At 49.0% G+C, this 20,098-nt stretch overlaps 1 protein-coding gene and 1 pseudogene across 1 annotated transcript; one reads left to right on the top strand and one right to left on the bottom strand.

Moving 5' to 3' along the window:
• Positions 1–5,457: 5,457 nt before the first annotated feature.
• On the bottom strand, positions 5,458–6,439 carry LOC123097089 (uncharacterized; annotated as a pseudogene).
• A 4,733-nt stretch (positions 6,440–11,172) lies between these two features.
• On the top strand, positions 11,173–13,718 carry LOC123098728 (alcohol dehydrogenase-like 2). The gene is made up of 10 exons (XM_044520792.1): positions 11,173–11,428; positions 11,546–11,682; positions 11,772–11,827; positions 11,932–12,257; positions 12,352–12,434; positions 12,550–12,625; positions 12,706–12,770; positions 12,875–12,970; positions 13,069–13,230; positions 13,326–13,718. The coding sequence occupies exons 1-10, from the start codon at positions 11,392–11,394 to the stop codon at positions 13,449–13,451; spliced, it is 1,164 nt and encodes a 387-aa protein (XP_044376727.1). The 5' UTR covers positions 11,173–11,391; the 3' UTR covers positions 13,452–13,718.
• Positions 13,719–20,098: the final 6,380 nt, after the last annotated feature.

The following is a 20,098-nucleotide window of genomic DNA, read 5'->3' as shown; positions in this document are numbered from 1 at the left end:
ACCTAATGGCAACAATACAAATACGTGCCTCGCTACCCCTTCTGTCATAAGGTGAGGACACCGCAAGATCGAACCCATTACAAAGCACCTATCCCATAGAAGATAAATCAATCTAGTTGGCCAAATCAAATGGTTAGATCGGAGAGAAATACAAAGCTATAACAATCATGCATAATAAAGTTCCTCCATGATCGATTCCCCCTCCGGTAGAGTACCGGAAAAGGCCTCCAGAAGGGATCGCGGAAGAACAGAAGTTTGCGACGGCGGGAAAAAGTGTTTCGGGTGGCTCTCTGGGGGTTTTCCAATATTTGAGAATTTATAGAAGTGGAATTAGGTCAGACGGAGCCATGTGGGGCCCACAAGGTAACAGAGTGTGCCCTGTTGCCTTGCCGTCTCCTCTCTTCGCGTCTAGTCTCCTCCCAAAGCTTCTAGGGTCTATTTTGTCCGGAAAAAATCATCAAAAAAATTCGTAGCGTTTGGACTCCGTTTGGTACTAATTTTATGGAAAACAAAAAAAACAAGTAGAAAACAGCAACTGGCACTAGGCAATGGGTTAATAGGTTAGTTCTCAAAAGTAATATAAAATAGAATAAAATGCATATAAAGTATCCAAGATTGATAATATAATAACATGAAACAATAAAAAGTTATAGATACGTTGTAGACGTATCATAGGTTGGCGGCGACGCCCCTCTGTCATGCCTCCGGTGGGTGTGCGGCGGCAGCTGCGGGCGGGGCCGACCAGATCTAGGCCCTTCTTGGCCCTTGGATGGTGCGAGTGGTGGAGTGGACTGCGGCGCTTGGTGCAGATGTTGATGCTTCTGTCATGCTCCAGTCTGGATGTGAGGAGAGGCAGCTCCATATCTAGTAGTAGGTGCGCCCGGGGTGTTGTCCCCGACGTAGTTATGCACTTTCTCTGGATGAAAGACCGGCTCTTTTTCGGTGATGACAACGGGTGTTGTTTCCTTGTTCAAGGCCTCACCGAGGAGATCTTGCACAACTCTCGTCCCCGAGTTTGGTCAGCGGGTGAAAAACAAGATCCACCTTGTTGGGTCGGCGATGACGGCGTCCTTGACGTTGTTTCTTTGTTGGAAGCATCGCTATGGAGATTTGACCTCTTAGTGTGAGCACATTGTTTGCGGTGAGGTGTCCAGTCCAAAGTTGGCGGTGGTGGGGTGATGATAGGGTCTGCGGTGGCGTGTGTCCGTTGAGGGCTGGCTGTTGGTCGGCGGTGTTTGGGCATTGGAGCACTCTTGACATGCGCCAAACAAGCCATGTTGGTTGTCCTATCGCTACCGAAGCGGCACATGTACGCTCCTCTATCAGATATGTCTTCTCTCTCCGTTGTCGACGAAGCTGTTCAACATGCTTGGGGCCGCCATGATCGATGTGGCAACTTGGTTTACTTGTGTGATGTTGTAGCGAAGTCGAAGTCGTCAGGCCGTGAGCGCGGTTGGTGATGTACGATGATGCCGCTTTTATCGTTGATGTACCTTCTGTTTGTATTGTGCTTCCTTTGTACATGTTTTCGGTCGATTTTCCTTCAATAAACCGAGCAGTTCCAGCCCTTGTCTTATTCTTCTGCATTGGAATCTTAGTAACTCTCCCGCTAACTTAAAAATAAATTACAAACGATGCAAACAAAAAAAGAGATTTCGTTTGTCTGGAAATAGGACAAAAGTTCAACTCCACAATGGACATACGTACTAAGCACGTACGAAGTACAGTCATACTAAGTTCCATTGGCAAGAAACCCGTGCGACCACACAATCTGCTGCAGACGCCGGACCACAGACCGCAACGGGAACCCAGAAAAAGCAGTCGAAGAAGAAGGGAACATCAAGCAATCCAGTAGCGTATCATCCGCCTATATCCTACGTTTTGCAAGAAAATACTACTAAAAAGATGTGTCGTGAGAAAGGGCGACGCGAGGCCTAAAGACAAGCCCCCCACCCCGAGAGATTACACGACGAGGAGGAGAGAGGGTTACGGGCCATGTGGAGACGTAATCGGGCGTCTCTTTTGCTTTTCTTTAAAATTAAATAAACTCCAGTTGCTTTCCGGGCTTTCTAAAATTTAGGCCGACGATAGCACGCACGGGAAGCTGCTGCCTTGACCCAAAGCTTGTCTTTGACCGGGAGAAGGGCAGGGGCGTCCTTTCGAATTTAGTGGAGATTTAAAGGCGGAAACGAAAACGACGCGCACGCAAAGAATGGTGGCGCATGTGCATCGATCCGCTAGTGTTTATCGTCGCGGCAATTTTGGGTTCGTTCAACGTGAGATGTTGATCCCGTGGGTGTTTATTGGCACTGATGGCTGATCCTTATCCTTGTGGCGAACAGCCGTAGGCTGCTGGATTTCCGGAAACGCGTCCTTGTCAGTTACTGTACATCCGTAATATTTGCGCGAAAGAAGAGTGAAAAGCCGTTGCGAACCAACCTGTGGTTGAGATGGTTAGGTGGACTGGGTATGCCCAACCCATCAGGATTCAAATCCTGATGCTCGCATTATTTCTGAATTTATTTCAGGATTTCCGGCAATGCGCTTTCAGTGGGAGGAGACGTTCCCGTCGACGACGAAGCGCCCCGGCTCAGTATCTCGGAGATGCTCATAGAGGTAGAGTGTGCGTGTGTGTTCATAGGGGTGAGCGTATGCGTATGTATATGAGCGCTTGCGTCTGTACTGATGCTAAAAAAAATTGAAAAATCGTTACATCCGTAAGATTTGCGCAAAAAATTAATTACGATTTGACTTTTGGCTCTGACGGTGCACCTGGCAAGCCAGACGAGTTGGCGCCCACGACTTGGACGAACGCGTTCAGATTGAGAAAGCTGTTGTGTGGCTCTCGCGTTAGACAGTCTCGTATCGTCGTAACTTAATTTTTTATAGCAGATCGTATCGTTGTATATTCGCAAAAAAAATTATCGTATTGTAATAACTAATCGGAAAAACGTTAACGAGCGCTCCTTCGGGAGCATCACAACGATCAGCGCCATCTGGCGTGCTCTGACACATTCACCATGTGTCGCGCTCTGGGTGCTCCCTTCGGATTTTGTTTTTTTTTATTTGTCCACACGCATTTTCGGCTATTTAAACGTTTTTTTTCGGGTTTTTTCGACGTTTTGGTTTTTCACCGGTCTTCCTTAGCTTTTCGACAAAAAAAATTGCCGAAAAAAACGCGTTTTTTCCCTTTCGCAGGAGTCACGGTTTTGCTTCCGCGTGAGGCACGGTTCTGCTTTTGCAAGAGTCACGGTTTTGCTTCCGCGTGAGGCACGGTTCTGCTTTCGTAAGAGGCACGGTTTTGCTTCCGCGTGAGGCACGGTTCTGCTTTCGCGAGAGTCACGGTCTTGCCTCTCGAAAACGGAAAAAAATTCGTTTTCTGTTTTTTTTCCTTGTGCGAGATCACGGTTTTTTCCTTCCGTGAGAGGCACGGGTGTGCTTTCGCGAGAGTCACGGCCGTGCCTCCTCGGAAACAAAAAAAAACATGTTTTATCTTTTTTTCCTTTCGCGAGAGTCACGGTTTTGCTTCCGCGAGAGTCACGGTTTTGCTTCCGCGAGAGGCACGGTTGTGATTTCGTGAGAGGCACGAGCGTGCCTCTTTCGGAAAGGGAAAAACCCCGTGCTCCCGGTTCGGTTTTTTGTCCGGTTTTTTCATGAAAAAAAAGTTCGTCAAAACCTATCAACATGGGGTCTAGTTTTGTAGACTCGACGCGAGAAATCCAACGGTGAAAGCGGTTTGAGATTTGGACGCACGGTTTGAGAGATAAAACATTTTGAATAAACAGATATACGAGAAAAGGGAAAACTCCCAGGTTGCGACAAGTGGCGCGCTGCATGTGCGCCACTTATCGCAACCTGGGTAGTTGGAGTGATCTTTACAACAAGTACTCCTCAACTAGTGATTTCGGAAAAACGATGAAAAATTCAGAAGGTCGTCAAGAGTGCTCCCCCAATGGACTCTAAAATATGGCCCAAAACAATACAACCTTCTAGGCCCATGCGTTACCTCAAGTTCAATTAGAGTGAGAGGAGTGGGCTAAACTGCCACGCGAGTCCTATTGAGTGCTTCAGGCGCTGGTTAAACTATTTCCAATTTATGACATTTTTCAAATCTGCAAACTTTCTTCAATCCGTGAACATTTTTCAAGGCGGTGAAAATTTTCAATACCGTAAAAGAAAATCCGTGAACATTTTTCAAGTTGGTGAAATTTTTTTAAATCCGTGAACATTTTTCAAGTCGGTGAACTTTTTTAGTCTTTTTCTAGATAAAGCTTTTTTTGGATAAAAAGATAAAGCTTTTTTTAGTCGAAAATCACGAAGAAGCGATCAGGATCGTCAAGCGACAGCTGCTCGCTCGTGTAGCTAGGCCGGTCCATGCAAGGCGGCGAGCACTGATTTTTTTTCTTTTTCTTTTTGAGAATGCGGCGAGCACTGATTAGGAGCTCTCAAACTGCCATGCCATCTCTGGGCCTGCACAGTACAGGCTGCTTACACGCTCGAAATGGACCTGATCCAGCCCAACACTAATTTCAGTTTAATTGGAAAACAGAATTAGCCTAGCCCAGCATATATCAGAAATCCGCCCAAGTTTTGGGCCAGTAAAGTCACATTCCCTAAACAAAACTGTCGGATGCATCAAGTAATGACAATCAATGTCTCAATAAAGTAATGACAATCAAAAATATTAAACAAAACAACTTTTGCTACCAGGTGAAAGATTATCCTATCTCCTGAAACATGCAGGTGCATCGGACAAGATTTGGGGTATCCGGATTGTCAAGTGCGCCAAATATACAACATCTTTTATTTGCTGAAGATTGTATCTTGTTTAGCACTTGGACGAGACGAAGAGCTTTTGGGCTCTCCGTGACGATGATATTGCGCTACCGGCGATTGGCGGTAAAACCGCAGAAGCTAAGCTTTGGCTGTTCGGTTTGTGCAACACTGTCAGTAATCGTCGGTTTGAGGGGATCCTGGTAACGTTATGCGCAATCTAGTGGGCCCGCCATCGAGCTATCCCTGAGCAATAATTTCAGAGTCCCATATCAACACATTTTTAAATCCAACATATATTGAAGATCTGGAGGTATGTGATCATATGGCCAGTACGCCGAGTAGACCTGAGGTTCGTGTGCGGACGAAGGCCGGCTGGACTCCAACGCCAAGTGGAGAATCAGAGCTAAACTCATCGAGACCTTTTACGGTGCATCAAATATATTTGGACCGTTCATTTTATGTGATTGGAGGGTCCAGATGAGGCAATACTACGGTAGATTTCTGGTAGTATATTGAGTAGTTAAGGGCATTTTAGGTAGTTAACTTTTTATCAATCAATCAGGTTCACGCACGCAGGTCTCCTAGTGGTCAAGTAATTTAGATTGCGTACGAGGCTCCTCGTGGGACGAACTGAACGTCGGCGCTGGCACCGCTGCTTCCCGCGTTCTCGTCTGTTGTCATCTAAGGTGAGCCGCAGTCGAAGTCGATGTCAATCATATCGCCGGACACCTCGGGCACCGGCTGGAGGCCGCACGCTTGCCCGCCTTCTACGTCCATCCTCTCGATAAGGCACAATGCTTCCGTGAAAAAATATATAATAGAATACCTGCACCCAGGCCCTCTCTATCTAGCCATCCATTTTTCGCATCGTGATTCATGCAAATCGATTTCTCTTTTTTGTTTCTCTTACATAAAACATGTTTTGAAGTTCAAACCTTTGCAGCGTGGCAAAGCTTTCCATCTAGAATCTAGGATAAATCTTTCAGAATTTTTTGTCAAACATACATATACAAAAAATGATTTTTTAATTGACAAAAAATTCTGAAAGATTTATCCTAGATTCTAGATAGAAAGCTTTGCCACGCTGTAAAGGTTTGAACTTCAAGACATCTTTTATGTGAGAGAAACAAAAAAAAGAAAATTTCATATGGAACGTTAGTTGTGTTGCACATATGTTAAAGCAATATTGGACAGCCAGGATACCAGGGCCGGGGTGCAGGTGTTCTAAAAATCCACGATGCAAAACTGTTCCTGCTCGTTGCCGTTGCCAATGTCTAGCCGGCCAAGAAGGGCCTCCATCTCGCCGGCAAACTCCATGAGCTCGGTCGTCAGGCAGAAGCCGACGAGGCTGAACCGCTGAACGGGTGCCTGGAGACGCCGTCGTAGCAGGTTTCATCGGATTCATCATGGCACGACGCGACGGCCTTCGTCAGTTCCTCGAGAGGCGGTGACGGGCAGAGCTCCGCAGGGGTGGGATCGAAGATGGGAACGCGGGTACAGCAGGTTCTCCTCCAATGCTGATCTCCTCGTCTCACTTCTGCTCCTCCGACGAGTTCCTGCCGGACGGCTTGGGACAACGAGCCACCTTGACGGGAGCTGACCTATGCCCCTTGCCTGCGAGCGCCTCCGGGACGACCAGCCGCCTCGACAGGAGGTGCCCCATGCTCCTGACCTGCGAGCGCGCGGGGGGGGGGGGGGGGGGGGCAGCGTGTTGTGTTTCAACCACGCCGGCAAGACCTCGTCGCCGCGGTGGCTCTCCCGTAGAGCAACTTCGGTAGCCCAAGGGAGCAGCGACGACGTGGGCGGCAGACTCACCCGCTGCTCCACGCAAGGGGGTTCACGGAGTGCACCGAGGCGTCGCTCCCCTGGCACACGAACACGTAGTCCGCCTGGCACGCACGCGCCGCCTTGCTCGCCATCATACTGTCCGCCGCCTTCCCAAAGCTACTGATCAACTGAAAATCAAAGTGGCAAGCCGCACCACGCATCATAGGAAACTAGATTCTATTTCGTGTCGCTTTATTATGCAGGCACTTGGCTGCAGTGGCTCCGGTCGGAGGTCCGCCACCGGCATGGAGATTTTGCGGCGGCATGGTGTCGGGAGTAGCGGAAGAATGGGTCGGCGTGGATGGGATGAGAATAACTAATTAGTTAGATCAATTAGGATTTATTAAATAAAAAAAGACAAATCTATCTTTATGTAGAATTACCAATATATCCTAGAGTTTAAATTTTACCGATCCATATTAACCGTTAGATCAACTAAATACTACTCACTCTATTGGGTAGTATGATGTACTGTAAAAACTCTCAACTCATATCGTGCTTGCAAAACAATCTAACAGGGGTGCTATTGAAGTGGTTTGCCGTGATGATGCAGGATGTTTCCAAAGGGCATTTGCGGTTGTTTTTGAAGGTGTAACGGATCCATCGACCCTCAAAGCTCATGTTAGGGAAGCAATGGCCCTAGCTGAAGACTTGCATTTGTTTGTATTGTAGTTGACTGTCTGAGAGTTGTCAACGACCAGTATCATATGATTCATAAAGATATCACAAGACCCGGGCGAGTCATTTTAAGTCATGTAGTTTCTCTGCGAATGTAATGAGGAAGCACTACGAGTAGCTCTGCATCCGTAATTCTGGTGCTTGTTTGTGCGAAGCTCTAGTTACTGGAGACAGGCTCTGTTTCTGTTACTCCCTCCGTTTCTTTTTAGTCTGCATATAAGGTTTGGTCAAAATCAAGCTTTATAAAATTTGACTAAATTTATATTAAAAAATTTAAACATTGACAATATGAAATCAATATTATCAGATGCACCACGAAATGTATTTTCATACTATATAGTTTTAATATTGTAGATGTTTATATTTTTTATATAAATTTGGTCAAACTTTATGTAGTTTGACTTTGATCAAATTTTATATGCAGAGTAAAAAGAAACGGAGGGAGCAGTAGTTTGTGAGGCATGTTTAGAGCTTAGACTGCTGCTGTATTGATCGTTTTTGGTGCAGACTTTGTAAGTTGTAGTGCTGGCCCTTGCAATTGCCAGGTCGCTGTCATGATCCTATCTTGTAATCTGCCAAATCATGTACTACTTTATTGTTTTTCTTGTATATATTGTACGAAGAAATACACCGGCAGTCTTAGGACTTGCACATAATGGTTAAGCATCTCCAGCCGGGTCCCCAGGCCCTCAGACGATTTTTCGACCGCCGGCGTAAAAAAATTGGCCCAGTCGCGCCCCAAGGGCTTTTTTTCGCCGGCTCGGGCCGAAATTGGCGCCGGCGGACCCAACCCGAACCCGGCGCGCTGGGGGTGCTCGGGGGCGCCGGGCGAATCATTTTTGGCGCGAAAGCGCCGCGGGCCAGCCGCGTCAGCGACACCGCCCGCCTCGTCTTCTCCCGACGCCTCGGTTTCCCGCGGGGAATCAATGGCAAGGCTGCCGCCGGTCAGCTTTGCCATTGATTCCTCACGGGCGGCGCGTTCACGGGGCGGCGCGCCGACGCCTCCCCTCCCTCGGACGCGTACACACGGACGCGGCGCGGCTATATATGGCCTCGCTCGCCTGTGATGAGTGCCACCTCTCCACCTCTCCCGAGCGCCGCCGCCGAGCTCTTCTCCCCAGCCCTCCCTCTCCCGAGCGCCGCCGCCGATCTCTTCTCCCCCAGCCACTTCATCTCCCGAGCGCCGCCGCCGATCTCTTCTCCCCAGCCACTCCATCTCCCCGATGGCCGAGCGTTTCCCCGGAGACGAGGCGGCCGCCAACAGCTTCGGCCGCCGTTCGCTCCGCGAACAGGAGTCCTGGCTCCTGTTCCAGGCGAACATCCCGGCGCCGCCGGACATGCGCGCCGGGCCGACGGGCTGGAGGCTCAGCAATGGGGGAGTGCCCATTCCCCTGTTGCCCCACGCCTTGGCCAAACCATCCTACTTCGCCGACGAGGTCGAGATCGTGCGCGCCTCCCTCGCCGACGCCGAGCTCTCCCTCCCCCAGTACGCCGCCGACAACCACGCGGCTTGGGCGGCGTACTTCGAGCGCCGCCAGCAGCAGCAGCTGGCATCCACCAACGGGGCGCCGGTGGTCGGCGGCGTGAAGAACAGCGAGGGGCGCCACCTGTGGTGGGGCGCCCCCGGCCGCACACTTGAGGGCGTGCTGACGCACCTCGAGGGCGGCAACAACCCGCCGTTGGCGTACCCCCCGGCGAGGGCGGCCGCCCCGACGCACCGCCGACGCGACGGGCAATGGGCGCCAAGGAGGTTCGGCGCGTCCTCCTCCTCTTCCTCCTCCCGCTCCTCCTCCCACTCCTCCGGCACTCCGACGCTGCTCGGCGTCAAGGCCGAGCCCGCGGCGGAGACGCCGCTCGGTCGGCGCACTCGCAGCGCCGGCATCGTCATCAACGAGGGCGGCTGGCGCGCCTCCTCGTCGGCTCCTTCTCCGCGCTTCGTCAAGCCAAAGACGGAGTCGGGGCTGGCGCCGGTGAAGACGGAGCACGGCGAGTTCGAGCTCGACGACGACGCGGCCCTTGAATGGGCACGCCAGGACTCCATCAAGATGGCGACGGAGCGCCAGCGCGCCACCCTGCGGCACTTCGAGCAGCGCCGCCGAGGCCGCGACGAAGGAGGAGTCGTCATCATCGACGACAGCGACGACGACGACGCGCCGCCGCCGCCACCAGCCGGGGAGGGGTCCAGCAGGGGCGCCCGAGTCAAGGAGGAGAAGGCCGACGATGGCGGCGGCGACGGCGACTTCTCGGTCTTCAGCAAGTTTTTTTGATTAGTTTTTATATGTAATGGCGACTACTCGACTTAAATCCGCGAATATAAGCCCAAATTTACCGAAATTTGACGTGTTTTAGCCGAACTTTGCGTAAATTTGCTACACAATTTTTTTCCCGCGCCTGGGGCCGTCCCTGGGGCGGCTGCTGGGGGCCAACTCGCCCCAGGCCCATGTTTTTCGCCGGGTCACCCTAGGCGGCGATTTTAGGCGCCCCCTGGGGGCCAACGACTGGAGATGCTCTTAGTTTGGTGTATAAACTTGTACTATAATACTCCCCCATCTCAAAATAAATGACTCAATTTTGTACTTACTTTATACTTCCCCGTCCCAAAATCAGTGACTCAACTTTGTACTTACTTTGTACAAAAGTTAATACAAAATTGAGTCATTTATTTTGAGACAGTGAGACTACGTGGTTCTGGTCCGTGAACTTGCACGAAAATTGTATTTGCATCTCCATGTAAGTTCGCAGACTGTAAACACATATTTTACCAGTTTATACATCAAAATAACCATTGCGTGCAAGTTCTAAGGCCGCCGATGTATTTACCTCATATTATTCACATGCAGTCCTCCTCCTGCATGGCTTGAGAAAATAGCAGGAACGGCCACTTCGTTGGGAGTGAGTAATAAATTACTTATGTGTTTGCCACTTAAAAAAAATAAAAGAACAAATCCAGTGTAGAGCTGTTTTGTGATTTATGAACATACGGCCTTCCACACTGAGCTTGGGCACAAGCGTAGCAAAGATGGCATAGCAGCCGTGATAGCAGCCGTGATAGCAGCCGTCAGCACGTCAATAGTTCGGCGCCAGCGGCTCGGCGGTTGCATAAGCTTTTGTCGCCAGCGGTGGCGGCGGCATCGGAGACTATAGACCACAGTTGTTGCACCGCATTCATGGCACCACGTCTGGCGTCAGGCCGACGGCCATTTTGTTTTGTCGCCGCGTAGACGAAGGCGGCAGCAGTGCTCCGCCGGAAGAAGAGCGTAGCCACGTGTGACATGACACGACGCGTGCTTCCAGCCACGTCCCCCCAGATTCAGATCTAGGAGTACTACGCTCGCTTTACACATGCATGAGCCGATGAAGGGCGCACACAAACACAAACGTACGAACCGTCGCTGTCTGCGTATGCTGGCTGTGGCCTGTGGGGTTCAGTAAGTACTGCTTCTTCCACTCCACTCTCTTGTGTCTTTTTATCTTGAGACCCGGGCAAAAAACGTGTAGTACGTTCGCCAGTAAATTACGTATGGTACACACTTATATTCAGAGTAGCATTTTGAGTGCATAGATATACTTGCACTAATACTTGATGATACTTCTCCGGAGGACGAGCACCCGTGTGCGCGTTTGCCTCTTATCTTCTTATCTTCTTCCAATGTCGCCGTTCCTCCATTGATGTTACAAGGACCTCTCACCAAGCACTGTGCCCGTACAGCGGAGATGTAGTTCGTTCTCGCAATCAAGCAATTAACACCGCAGTCTCCTTCATGCTTAACGGGAAGGTTGGAAAAAATGGTGATTAACACTGTATGTCTCGATGTGGTACAGAATTCAGACGGCCTTTTTTCCCCATCTTCTGTTGGATGATGACGGGCTGTCTTCGTCAGTTTGCCGCCACGGGGCCGAAGAGCATAGAGCAGAGTGTAATAACTGAATTCGGCGACGGCTGTCCATTTTGATCCACCGCATCTCGGCCGGCGTGCCTATAAGTAGTGCTGCTACCAACTGAGTAGCTAGGTGTATATACACTCTGGCTCGTGACTCAGACCTTGCTCCGTCCGTAGTACTTCTCCAAGAGCTCCTCTGGCCAGCCATCTTCTCCGGCCTCTGGTCTCAATGGCGGACCAGAGCCCCGCCCCTATCCGTTGCAAAGGTAACTCCGAGACTCTTCATGCATGCTCGACCTGTCCTATTTTTCTTTGCTTCAATTCAACGAAGAGCTTGGTTAGCTGCTCACTATCGGTCCCATGGTGATGCCAAACGCAAACAGCGGCGGTGAGCAGAGCCAAGGGCGCGCCGCTCGTCATCGAGGACATCGTCGTGGATCCGCCCAAGGCCTACGAGATCCGCATGAAGGTCATCTGCACCTCCCTCTGCCACACTGACATCACCTTCTGGCGCGGCAAGGTACCTCCTACACGCTCACGTCCAAAGATCACTCAGTTAGAAGCAGTACGTGTACTTGCGAACTCAGATACGTACTTCCGATTTGGTAGGAAGACTTCCCGCTCCCACCCGTGTTCCCAAGGATCCTAGGCCACGAGGCGTACGGGTAAGCTCCTCAGATCCTGCTGCCGGCGAGCCCGCGAAGGCGGCCGGGAAGGGACGACGACGGCGAATGTATTATAAGATTGGGCGGTGCTGCGTGCGTTGCAGGGTGGTGGAGAGCGTGGGGGAGCGCGTGGAGGGGTTCGCGGTGGGGGACACGGTGGTGCCGACGTTCCTGGGGCAGTGCGACTCCTGCGCCGGCTGCGCGTCGGCGGGGAGCAACATGTGCTCCGCGCTGCCGTTCGTCGTCGGCCCCGGGATGCGCCGCGACGGCACCACCCGCTTCAGGGACAGCCAGGGGGAGCCGCTGCACGACTTCCTCGCCGTGTCCAGCTTCAGCCAGTACACCGTCGTCGACGTCAACCAGGTCGTCAAGGTCGACCCCGCCGTGCCGCCCAAGCTCGCCTGCCTCCTCGGCTGCGGCGCCGGCACCGGTGAGCAGGGCCTGCCTCACAAAGACTATCTAGCTATCACTGTAAGAATGATGGAGTAAAGAAGATGAACTCTCACATTGCATTGCTGATGCAGGGGTCGGGGCTGCGTGGAGGTTGGCCAAGGTGCAGCCTGGATCCTCGGTGGTCATCTTCGGGCTGGGAGCGGTGGGATTGTCGGTAAGCTGGCGCTGTGACGCAGGCTGCTGCTTCTCCTTCTGTTAAATGGCAAGCGGTTAGTAGATTTCAGTTGGTTGGTGCTGAAACCTACTGTGAACAACTTTTGGGTGGTCAGGTGGCGCAAGGTGCAAAGATGTGCGGAGCAGCCAAGATCATCGGTGTTGATCTGAACCCTGACAAAGAAGAACTCGGCAAGTCTTCTTTTCTCAGAGGAACGAGACACGGAGAAAACATTTGGTTGATTTCAAAATGCTATCTACTCGTGTTGCAGGCAAAAAATTCGGCGTGACAGATTTCGTGAACCCATCAAAACTCGGCGAGAGCCCACTCAGCCAGGTAAGAAGAATTTGGTACAAGGACAGCACAAAATACGCATCTGAATTCTGAGCTCAACGGATGCTTGTTCAGCCGTTCTCATTTTGCTTCTTAACTAACTTCAGGTGATCATCGAGATGACGGGCGGCGGCGCCGACTACTGCTTCGAGTGCATCGGTGTCGCGTCCGTCATGACCGAGGCGTTCAGAAGCGCTAAGCAGGTCCTCCATCTCCCACCACCACCACAATTTCGCTAACCCGCATCGTCGATTTTCGATGAGAACACGGCCATTCATATGTTGTGCTGTCTGTGTGGCAGGGGAATGGCAAGACGGTGATCCTGGGGCTGGAGAAGGACGGGAAGCCGATCAGCCTGCCGTCCATCGAGTTCCTCTTCGGCAAGTGCGTCATGGGGTCGCTCTTCGGGGGCATCAAGCCCAAGACCGACATTCCGATCCTCGCCAAGAAATGCATGAGCAAGGTCGTATGATATGATATCTCGTGGGTTCTGAGCTGACGCCCATTGTTTACACGAGTTCGGGAGCTGAAAAACGTCTTTTGTGTGGATGGATGCAGGAGCTGGAGCTGGAGAAGCTGATCACGCACGAGGTGGGCCTGCAGGAGATAAACACGGCCTTCGACCTGCTCCTGCAGGGGAAGAGCCTCAGGTGCATCATCTGGATGGACAAGCTAGCGGCGTGAAAAACCATGGGCGAAATGTTGGTCCAGGGCTGGCTGATGCGGCGAGCGAATAAAACTGTTGCTTGTTTCCCTAATATAAAATTGTTGCTTGTGTTTATTCACTGGTGTTGCTAGAACATGGAAGCTACGTGGCTATCGTGACCAGACGCTTTGCCATCCTGTTCTTTTTAACCCTGGCCGTCGTGAATAATTGTGTGCTTGTTTGGGCATGGTTGCCATTGTTCGGTTGTCAAGAAGAAGATTTAAGGAACAAAACTTTTTTTTAAATACGCAACGCATACCATATCTTTATAGAATACCAGAAAGCTACCACTCGCTAGGATGCATAAAACATATTTTTTTTACTTTACCAGACTTTTGAATTTAGAATACCGACAGTTCAAATTTCAGATTTTTGTTATAACCCTGCAAAAAAAATAGATTTTTATTTTAATAAATAAAACAAGTCATATAATTCATTAAGGTTATGTTTACCCCATTTATGAATGGCCAACTCTTAGTACAAGGTTCTCTCGGAACAATTATTATTTATTTCAAGCTATTTCGGATATTTCTTAATCTTCAAAAAAAAAGAATTCCGTAATGAAATTGTAGGATGAAAAAAGGAAGTGTGGAAAAAATGACAAGAAGAACGAGCGTGACACGAACACCACACTCGAACAAACACCACGTCAAATCAAGCTACAACGCAAAAGAGGCTATCCTAAGCTGATACACAACACCGCGTCACAAACGACGCCAGGCACCTCCGAAGACCACCAACTTCTACAGAATTTCGTTTGTCAACGCATTATCCACCCTGTACGCCTGAGAGAAAGTGGAAGATGAATGGCAGGACTCGGTCCGATCTAGGAAGACACTGTCTTGGACACACCGACGATGGGTGTACATAGTGCCGCGGAGGATCAAAAAGGACAGCGGCAAACACCAAAGGAGAGCAATGAGGAGCCAGTTGTGCCGATCCAAACACCAAATAGAGGCTTTCGCCCGGAGACATCCACCAACTCCATGAGAGCGAGAGGAATGGCGAACACGCTCGGCAACGCCTTCAAGGAGAGGAATGACATCCATGGGTGCCATCACCGTCGGCCCGGCAGAAGTCGAGTGAGATTTTCATCCGCGCGTCGCCCATCTCCACCCCTCCATGGAATTGGCCGTACTGTCCAAGAAGCCTCACACCGTCGCCACCGCAACACATGCTGACATAGCTGCAAAGCCGCTAGAGGAGGAAGAGGAGGAGGAGGCGTTTGCACCAGTGGAGAAGATGCTGTTGGAAATATGCCCTAGAGGCAATAATAAATGGTTATTATTGTATTTTCTTATTCATGATAATTGTCTATTGTTCATGCTATAATTGTATTAACTGAAAACCGTAATACATGTGTGAATACATAGACCACAACATGTCCCTAGTAAGCCTCTAGTTGACTAGCTCGTTGATCAATAGATGGTTATGGTTTCCTGACCATGGACATTGGATGTCATTGATAACGGGATCACATCATTAGGAGAATGATGTGATGGACAAGACCCAATCCTAAGCATAGCACAAGATCGTGTAGTTCGTTTGCTAAGAGCTTTTCTAATGTCAAGTATAATTTCCATAGACCATGAGATTGTGCAACTCCCGGATACCGTAGGAATGCTTTGGGTGTACCAAACGTCACAACGTAACTGGGTGGCTATAAAGGTGCACTGCTGGTATCTCCGAAAGTATCTGTTGAGTTGGCATGAATCGAGACTGGGATTTGTCACTCCGTATGACGGAGAGGTATGTCTAGGCCCACTCAGTAATGCATCATCATAATGAGCTCAATGTGACTAATGAGTTAGCCACAGGATCATGCGTTACGGAACGAGTAAAGAGACTTGCCGGTAACGAGATTGAACAAGGTATAGGGATACCGACGATCGAATCTCGGGCAAGTAGCATACCGATAGACAAAGGGAATTGTATACGGGATTGATTGAATCCGCGACATTGTGGTTCATCCGATGAGATCATCGTGGAACATGTGGGAGCCAATATGGGTATCCAGATCCCGCTATTGGCTATTGGACGGAGAGGTGTCTCGGTCATGTCTGCATGGTTCCCGAACCCGTAGGGTCTACACACTTAAGGTTCGGTGACGCTAGAGTTGTTATGGGAAATAGTATGTGGTTACCGAAGGTTGTTCAGAGTCCCGGATGAGATCCCGGACGTGACGAGGAACTTTGGAATGGTCCGGAGGTGAAGATCGATATATTGGACGAAGGGTATTGGAGTCCGGAATTGTTCTCGGAGTACCGGGTGACGACCAGCGTGACCGAAAGGTGTTTCGGAGGCCCCGGCAAGCGTTGGGGGGGGCCTTATGGGCCAAGGGGAGGGGGCACATCAGCCCACTAAGGGGCTGTGCGCCCCTCCCACCCCATCTCACGTAACGTGGAGAGGTGGGGGCGCCTCGCCTAGGGCAGCCACCCCTCCCGGCTTCGGGGGCAAGTTTCCTAGGGGTGGGGGCGCCCAAACCCATCTAGGGTTTCCCCTGTGGCCGCCGCCCCTCCCCTAGGGAACCCTAGGGCACCTCCTCCACCCCCTTCCCCCTATATATAGTGAGGGGGAGAGAGGGCAGCCGCACCCCTTCCCTGGCGCAGCCCCTCCCTCCTCCAACTCTTCCTTCTCCTCCGTAGAGCTTGGCGAAGCCCTGCAGGAATACCACAAGCTCCACCACCACGTCGTCGTGCTGCCGGAATTCTCCCTCAACTTCTCCTCTCCCTTGTTGGATCAGGAAGGAGGAGACGTCCCCGGGCTGTACGTGTGTTGACCCCGGAGGCGCCGTCCGTTCGGCGCTAGATCGGATCTTCCGCGAATTGAATCGCCGCGAGTATGACTCCATCAACCGCGTTCTTGTAACGCTTCTGCTGAGCGATCTTCAAGGGTATGAAGATGCACTCCCTCTCTCTCGTTGCTAGCATCTCCTAGATTGATCTTGGTGACACGTAGGAAAATTTTGAATTATTGCTACGTTCCCCAACAGTGGCATCATGAGCTAGGTCTATGCGTAGATTCTATGCACGAGTACAACACAAAGTAGTTGTGGGCGATGATTTGTTCAATTTGCTTGCCATTACTAGTCTTATCTTGATTCGGCGGCATTGTGGGATGAAGCGGCCCGGACCGACCTTACACGTACACTTACGTGAGACAGGTTCCACCGAATGACATGCACTTGATGCATAAGGTGGCTAGCGGGTGTCTGTCTCTCCCACTTTAGTCGGATCGGATTCGATGAAGAGGGTCCTTATGAAGGGTAAATAGCAATTGGTATATCACCGCTGTGGCTTTTGCGTAGGTAAGAAACGTTCTTGCTAGAAAACCATAGCAGCCACGTAAAACATGCAACAACAATTAGAGGACATCTAACTTGTGCAGGGTATGATATGTGATGTGATATGGCCAAAAGGATGTGACGAATTATATATATGTGATGTATGAGATTGATCATGTTCTTGTAATAGGAATCACGACTTGCATGTCGATGAGTATGACAACCGGCAGGAGCCATAGGAGTTGTCTTAATTTATTGTATGCCCGCGTGTCAATGAAAAATGCCATGTAATTACTTTACTTTATTGCTAACCGTTAGCCATAGTAGTAGAAGTAATAGTTGGCGAGACAACTTCATGAAGACACAATGATGGAGATCATGATGATGGAGATCATGATGATGGAGATCATGGTATCATGCCGGTGACGAAGGTGATCATGCCGCGCCTCGAAGATGGAGATCAAAAGGCGCAAGATATTGGCCATATCATGTCACTTTATGATTTGCATGTGATGTTTGTCATGTTTACATCTTATTTGCTTAGAACGACGGTAGCATAAATAAGATGATCCCTCGCTAAAATTTCAAGAAAGTGTTCCCCCTAACTGTGCACCGTTGCGAAGGTTCGTTGTTTCGAAGCACCACGTGATGATCGGGTGTGATAGATTCTAACGTTCGCATACAACGGGTGTAAGCCAGATTTACACATGCGAAACACTTAGGTTGACTTGACGAGCCTAGCATGTACAGACATAGCCTCGGAACACAAGAGACCGAAAGGTCGAACATGAGTCGTATAGTAGATACGATCAACATGAAGATGTTCACCGATGATGAATAGTCCGTCTCACGTGATGATCGGACACGGCCTAGTTGACTCGGATCATGTATCACTTAGATGACTAGAGGGATGTCTATCTAAGTGGGAGTTCATTAAATAATCAGATGAACTTAATTATCATGAACATAGTCAAAAGGTCTTTGCAAATTATGTCGTAGCTTACGCTTTAGTTCTACTGTTTAAGATATGTTCCTAGAGAAAATTTAGTTGAAAGTTGATAGTAGAAATTATGCGGACTGGGTCCGTCAACTGAGGATTATCCTCATTGCTGCGCAAAAGGCTTATGTCCTTAATGCACCGCTTGGTGTGCTGAACCTCGAGCGTCGTCTGTAGATGTTGCGAAACATCTGACATACACGTTTTGATGACTACGTGATAGTTCAGTGCGTAATGCTAACGGTTTAGAATTGTGGCACCAAAGACGGTTTTGAAATGTCGCAGAACATATGAGATGTACCAAAGACTGAAATTGGGATTTCAGACTAGTGCCCACGTCAAGAGGTATGAGACCTCTGACAAGTTTCTTAAGCCTGCAAACTAAGGGAGAAAAGCTCAATCGTTGAGCATGTGCTCAGATTGTCTGAGTACTACAATCGCTTGAATCGAGTGGGAGTTAATCTTCCAGATGAGATAGTGATGGTTCTCCATAGTCACTGCCACCAAGCTATTAGAGCTTCGTGATGAACTATAACATATCAGGGATAGACATGATGATCCTTGAGCAACTCGCGATGTTTGACACCGCGAAAGTAGAAATCAAGTAGGAGCATCAATTGTTGATGGTTAGTAAAACCACTAGTTTCAATAAGGGCAAGGGAAAGAAGGGATACTTCATGAAACGGCAAATCAGTTGCTGCTCTAGTGAAGAAACCCGAGGTTGAACCCAAACCCGAGACTAAGTGCTTCTGTAATGAGGGGAACGGTCACTGAAGCAGAACTACCCTAGATACTTGGTAGATGAGAAGGCTGGCAAGGTCGACAGAAGTATTTTGAATATACGTTATATTATTGTGTACTTTACTAGTACTCCTAGTAGCACCAGGGAAATAAATACCGGTTCGGTTGCTAAGTGTTAGTAACTCGAAATAAAAGGCTGCGGAGACTAGCTAAAGCTGAGATGACGATATGTGTTGGAAGTATTTCCAAGGTTGATGTGATCAAACATCGCACGCTCCCTCTACCATCGGGATTGGTGTTAAACCTAAATAATTGTTATTTGGTGTTTGCGTTGAGCATAGACATGATTGGATTATGTTTATCGCAATACGGTTATTCATTTAAGGAGAATAATGGTTACTCTGTTTATTTGAATAATACCTTCAATGGTCTTGCACCTAAAATGAATGGTTTATTGAATCTCGATCATAGTGATACACATGTTCATGCCAAAAGATATAAGATAGTAATGATAGTACCTCGTACTTGTGGCACTGCCATTTGAGTCATATTGGTATAAAATGCATGAAGAAACTCCATGTTGATGGATCTTTGGACTCACTCGTTTTTGAAAAGATTGAGACATGCGAACCATGTCTATTGGTAGATATGCATGAAGAAACTCCATACAGATGGATCATTTGGACTCACTTGATTTTGAATCACTTGAGACATGCAAATCATACCACATGGGCAAGATGACTGAAAGGCCTCGTTTTCAGTAAGATGGAACAAGAAAGCAACTTGTTGGAAGTAATACATTTTGATGTGTGCAGTCCAATGAGTGCTGAGCACGCAGTGGATATCGTTATGTTCTTACTTCACAGATGATTTGAGTAGATGCTAAGTATATTTACTTGATGAAACACAAGTCCGAATTATTGAAAGGTTTAAGTAATTTCAGAGTGAAGTTGAAGATCGTCATGACAAGAGGATAAAATGTCTATGATATGATCATAGAGATGAATATCTGACTTACGAGTTTGGCACACAATTAAGACATTGTGGAAATTGTTTCATAACTAATACCGCCTGGAACACCATAGTGTGATGGTGTGTCTGAACATCATAACCGCACCCTATTGGATATGGTGCATACCATGATGTCTCTTATCGAATTACCACTATCGTTTATGGGTTAGGCATTAGAGACAACCGCATTCACTTTAAATAGGGCACCACGCAATTCCGTTGAGACGACACCATATGAACTATGGTTTAGAAAAACCTAAGCTGTCGTTTCTTAAAATTTTGGAGCTGCGATGCTTATGTGAAAAAGTTTCAGGCTGATAAGCTCGAACCCAAAGCGGATAAATGCATCTTCATAGAATACCCAAAACAGTTGGGTATACCTCCTATTTCAGATCCGGAAGCAAAAGTGATTGTTTCTAGAAACGGGTCCTTTCTCGAGGAAAAGTCTCGAAAGAATTGAGTGGGAGGATGGTGGAGACTTGATGAGGTTATTGAACCGTCACTTAAACTAGTGTGAGTGGTACGTAATCATGTCTTGGAAGTCATGTTGCTAGACAACAATGAACCTACGAGCTATGGAGAAACGATGGTGG

The sequence above is a fragment of the Triticum aestivum genome, chromosome 4D (assembly GCF_018294505.1).
Source record: "Triticum aestivum cultivar Chinese Spring chromosome 4D, IWGSC CS RefSeq v2.1, whole genome shotgun sequence".
Taxonomy (NCBI): domain Eukaryota; kingdom Viridiplantae; phylum Streptophyta; class Magnoliopsida; order Poales; family Poaceae; genus Triticum; species Triticum aestivum.
Note: the sequence above shows the minus strand (reverse complement) of the source record. Positions and strands in the feature narration are given on the sequence as shown.

Bases quoted from the DNA above. Each gene is read 5' to 3' on its own strand.
- LOC123098728 (XM_044520792.1), top strand. From the start codon at position 11,392: ATGGCGGACCAGAGCCCCGCCCCTATCCGTTGCAAAG. The intron at 11,429-11,545 runs GTAACTCCGAGA...AAACGCAAACAG, and splicing joins CGCCCCTATCCGTTGCAAAG to CGGCGGTGAGCAGAGCCAAG. The intron at 12,626-12,705 runs GCAAGTCTTCTT...CTCGTGTTGCAG, and splicing joins CCCTGACAAAGAAGAACTCG to GCAAAAAATTCGGCGTGACA.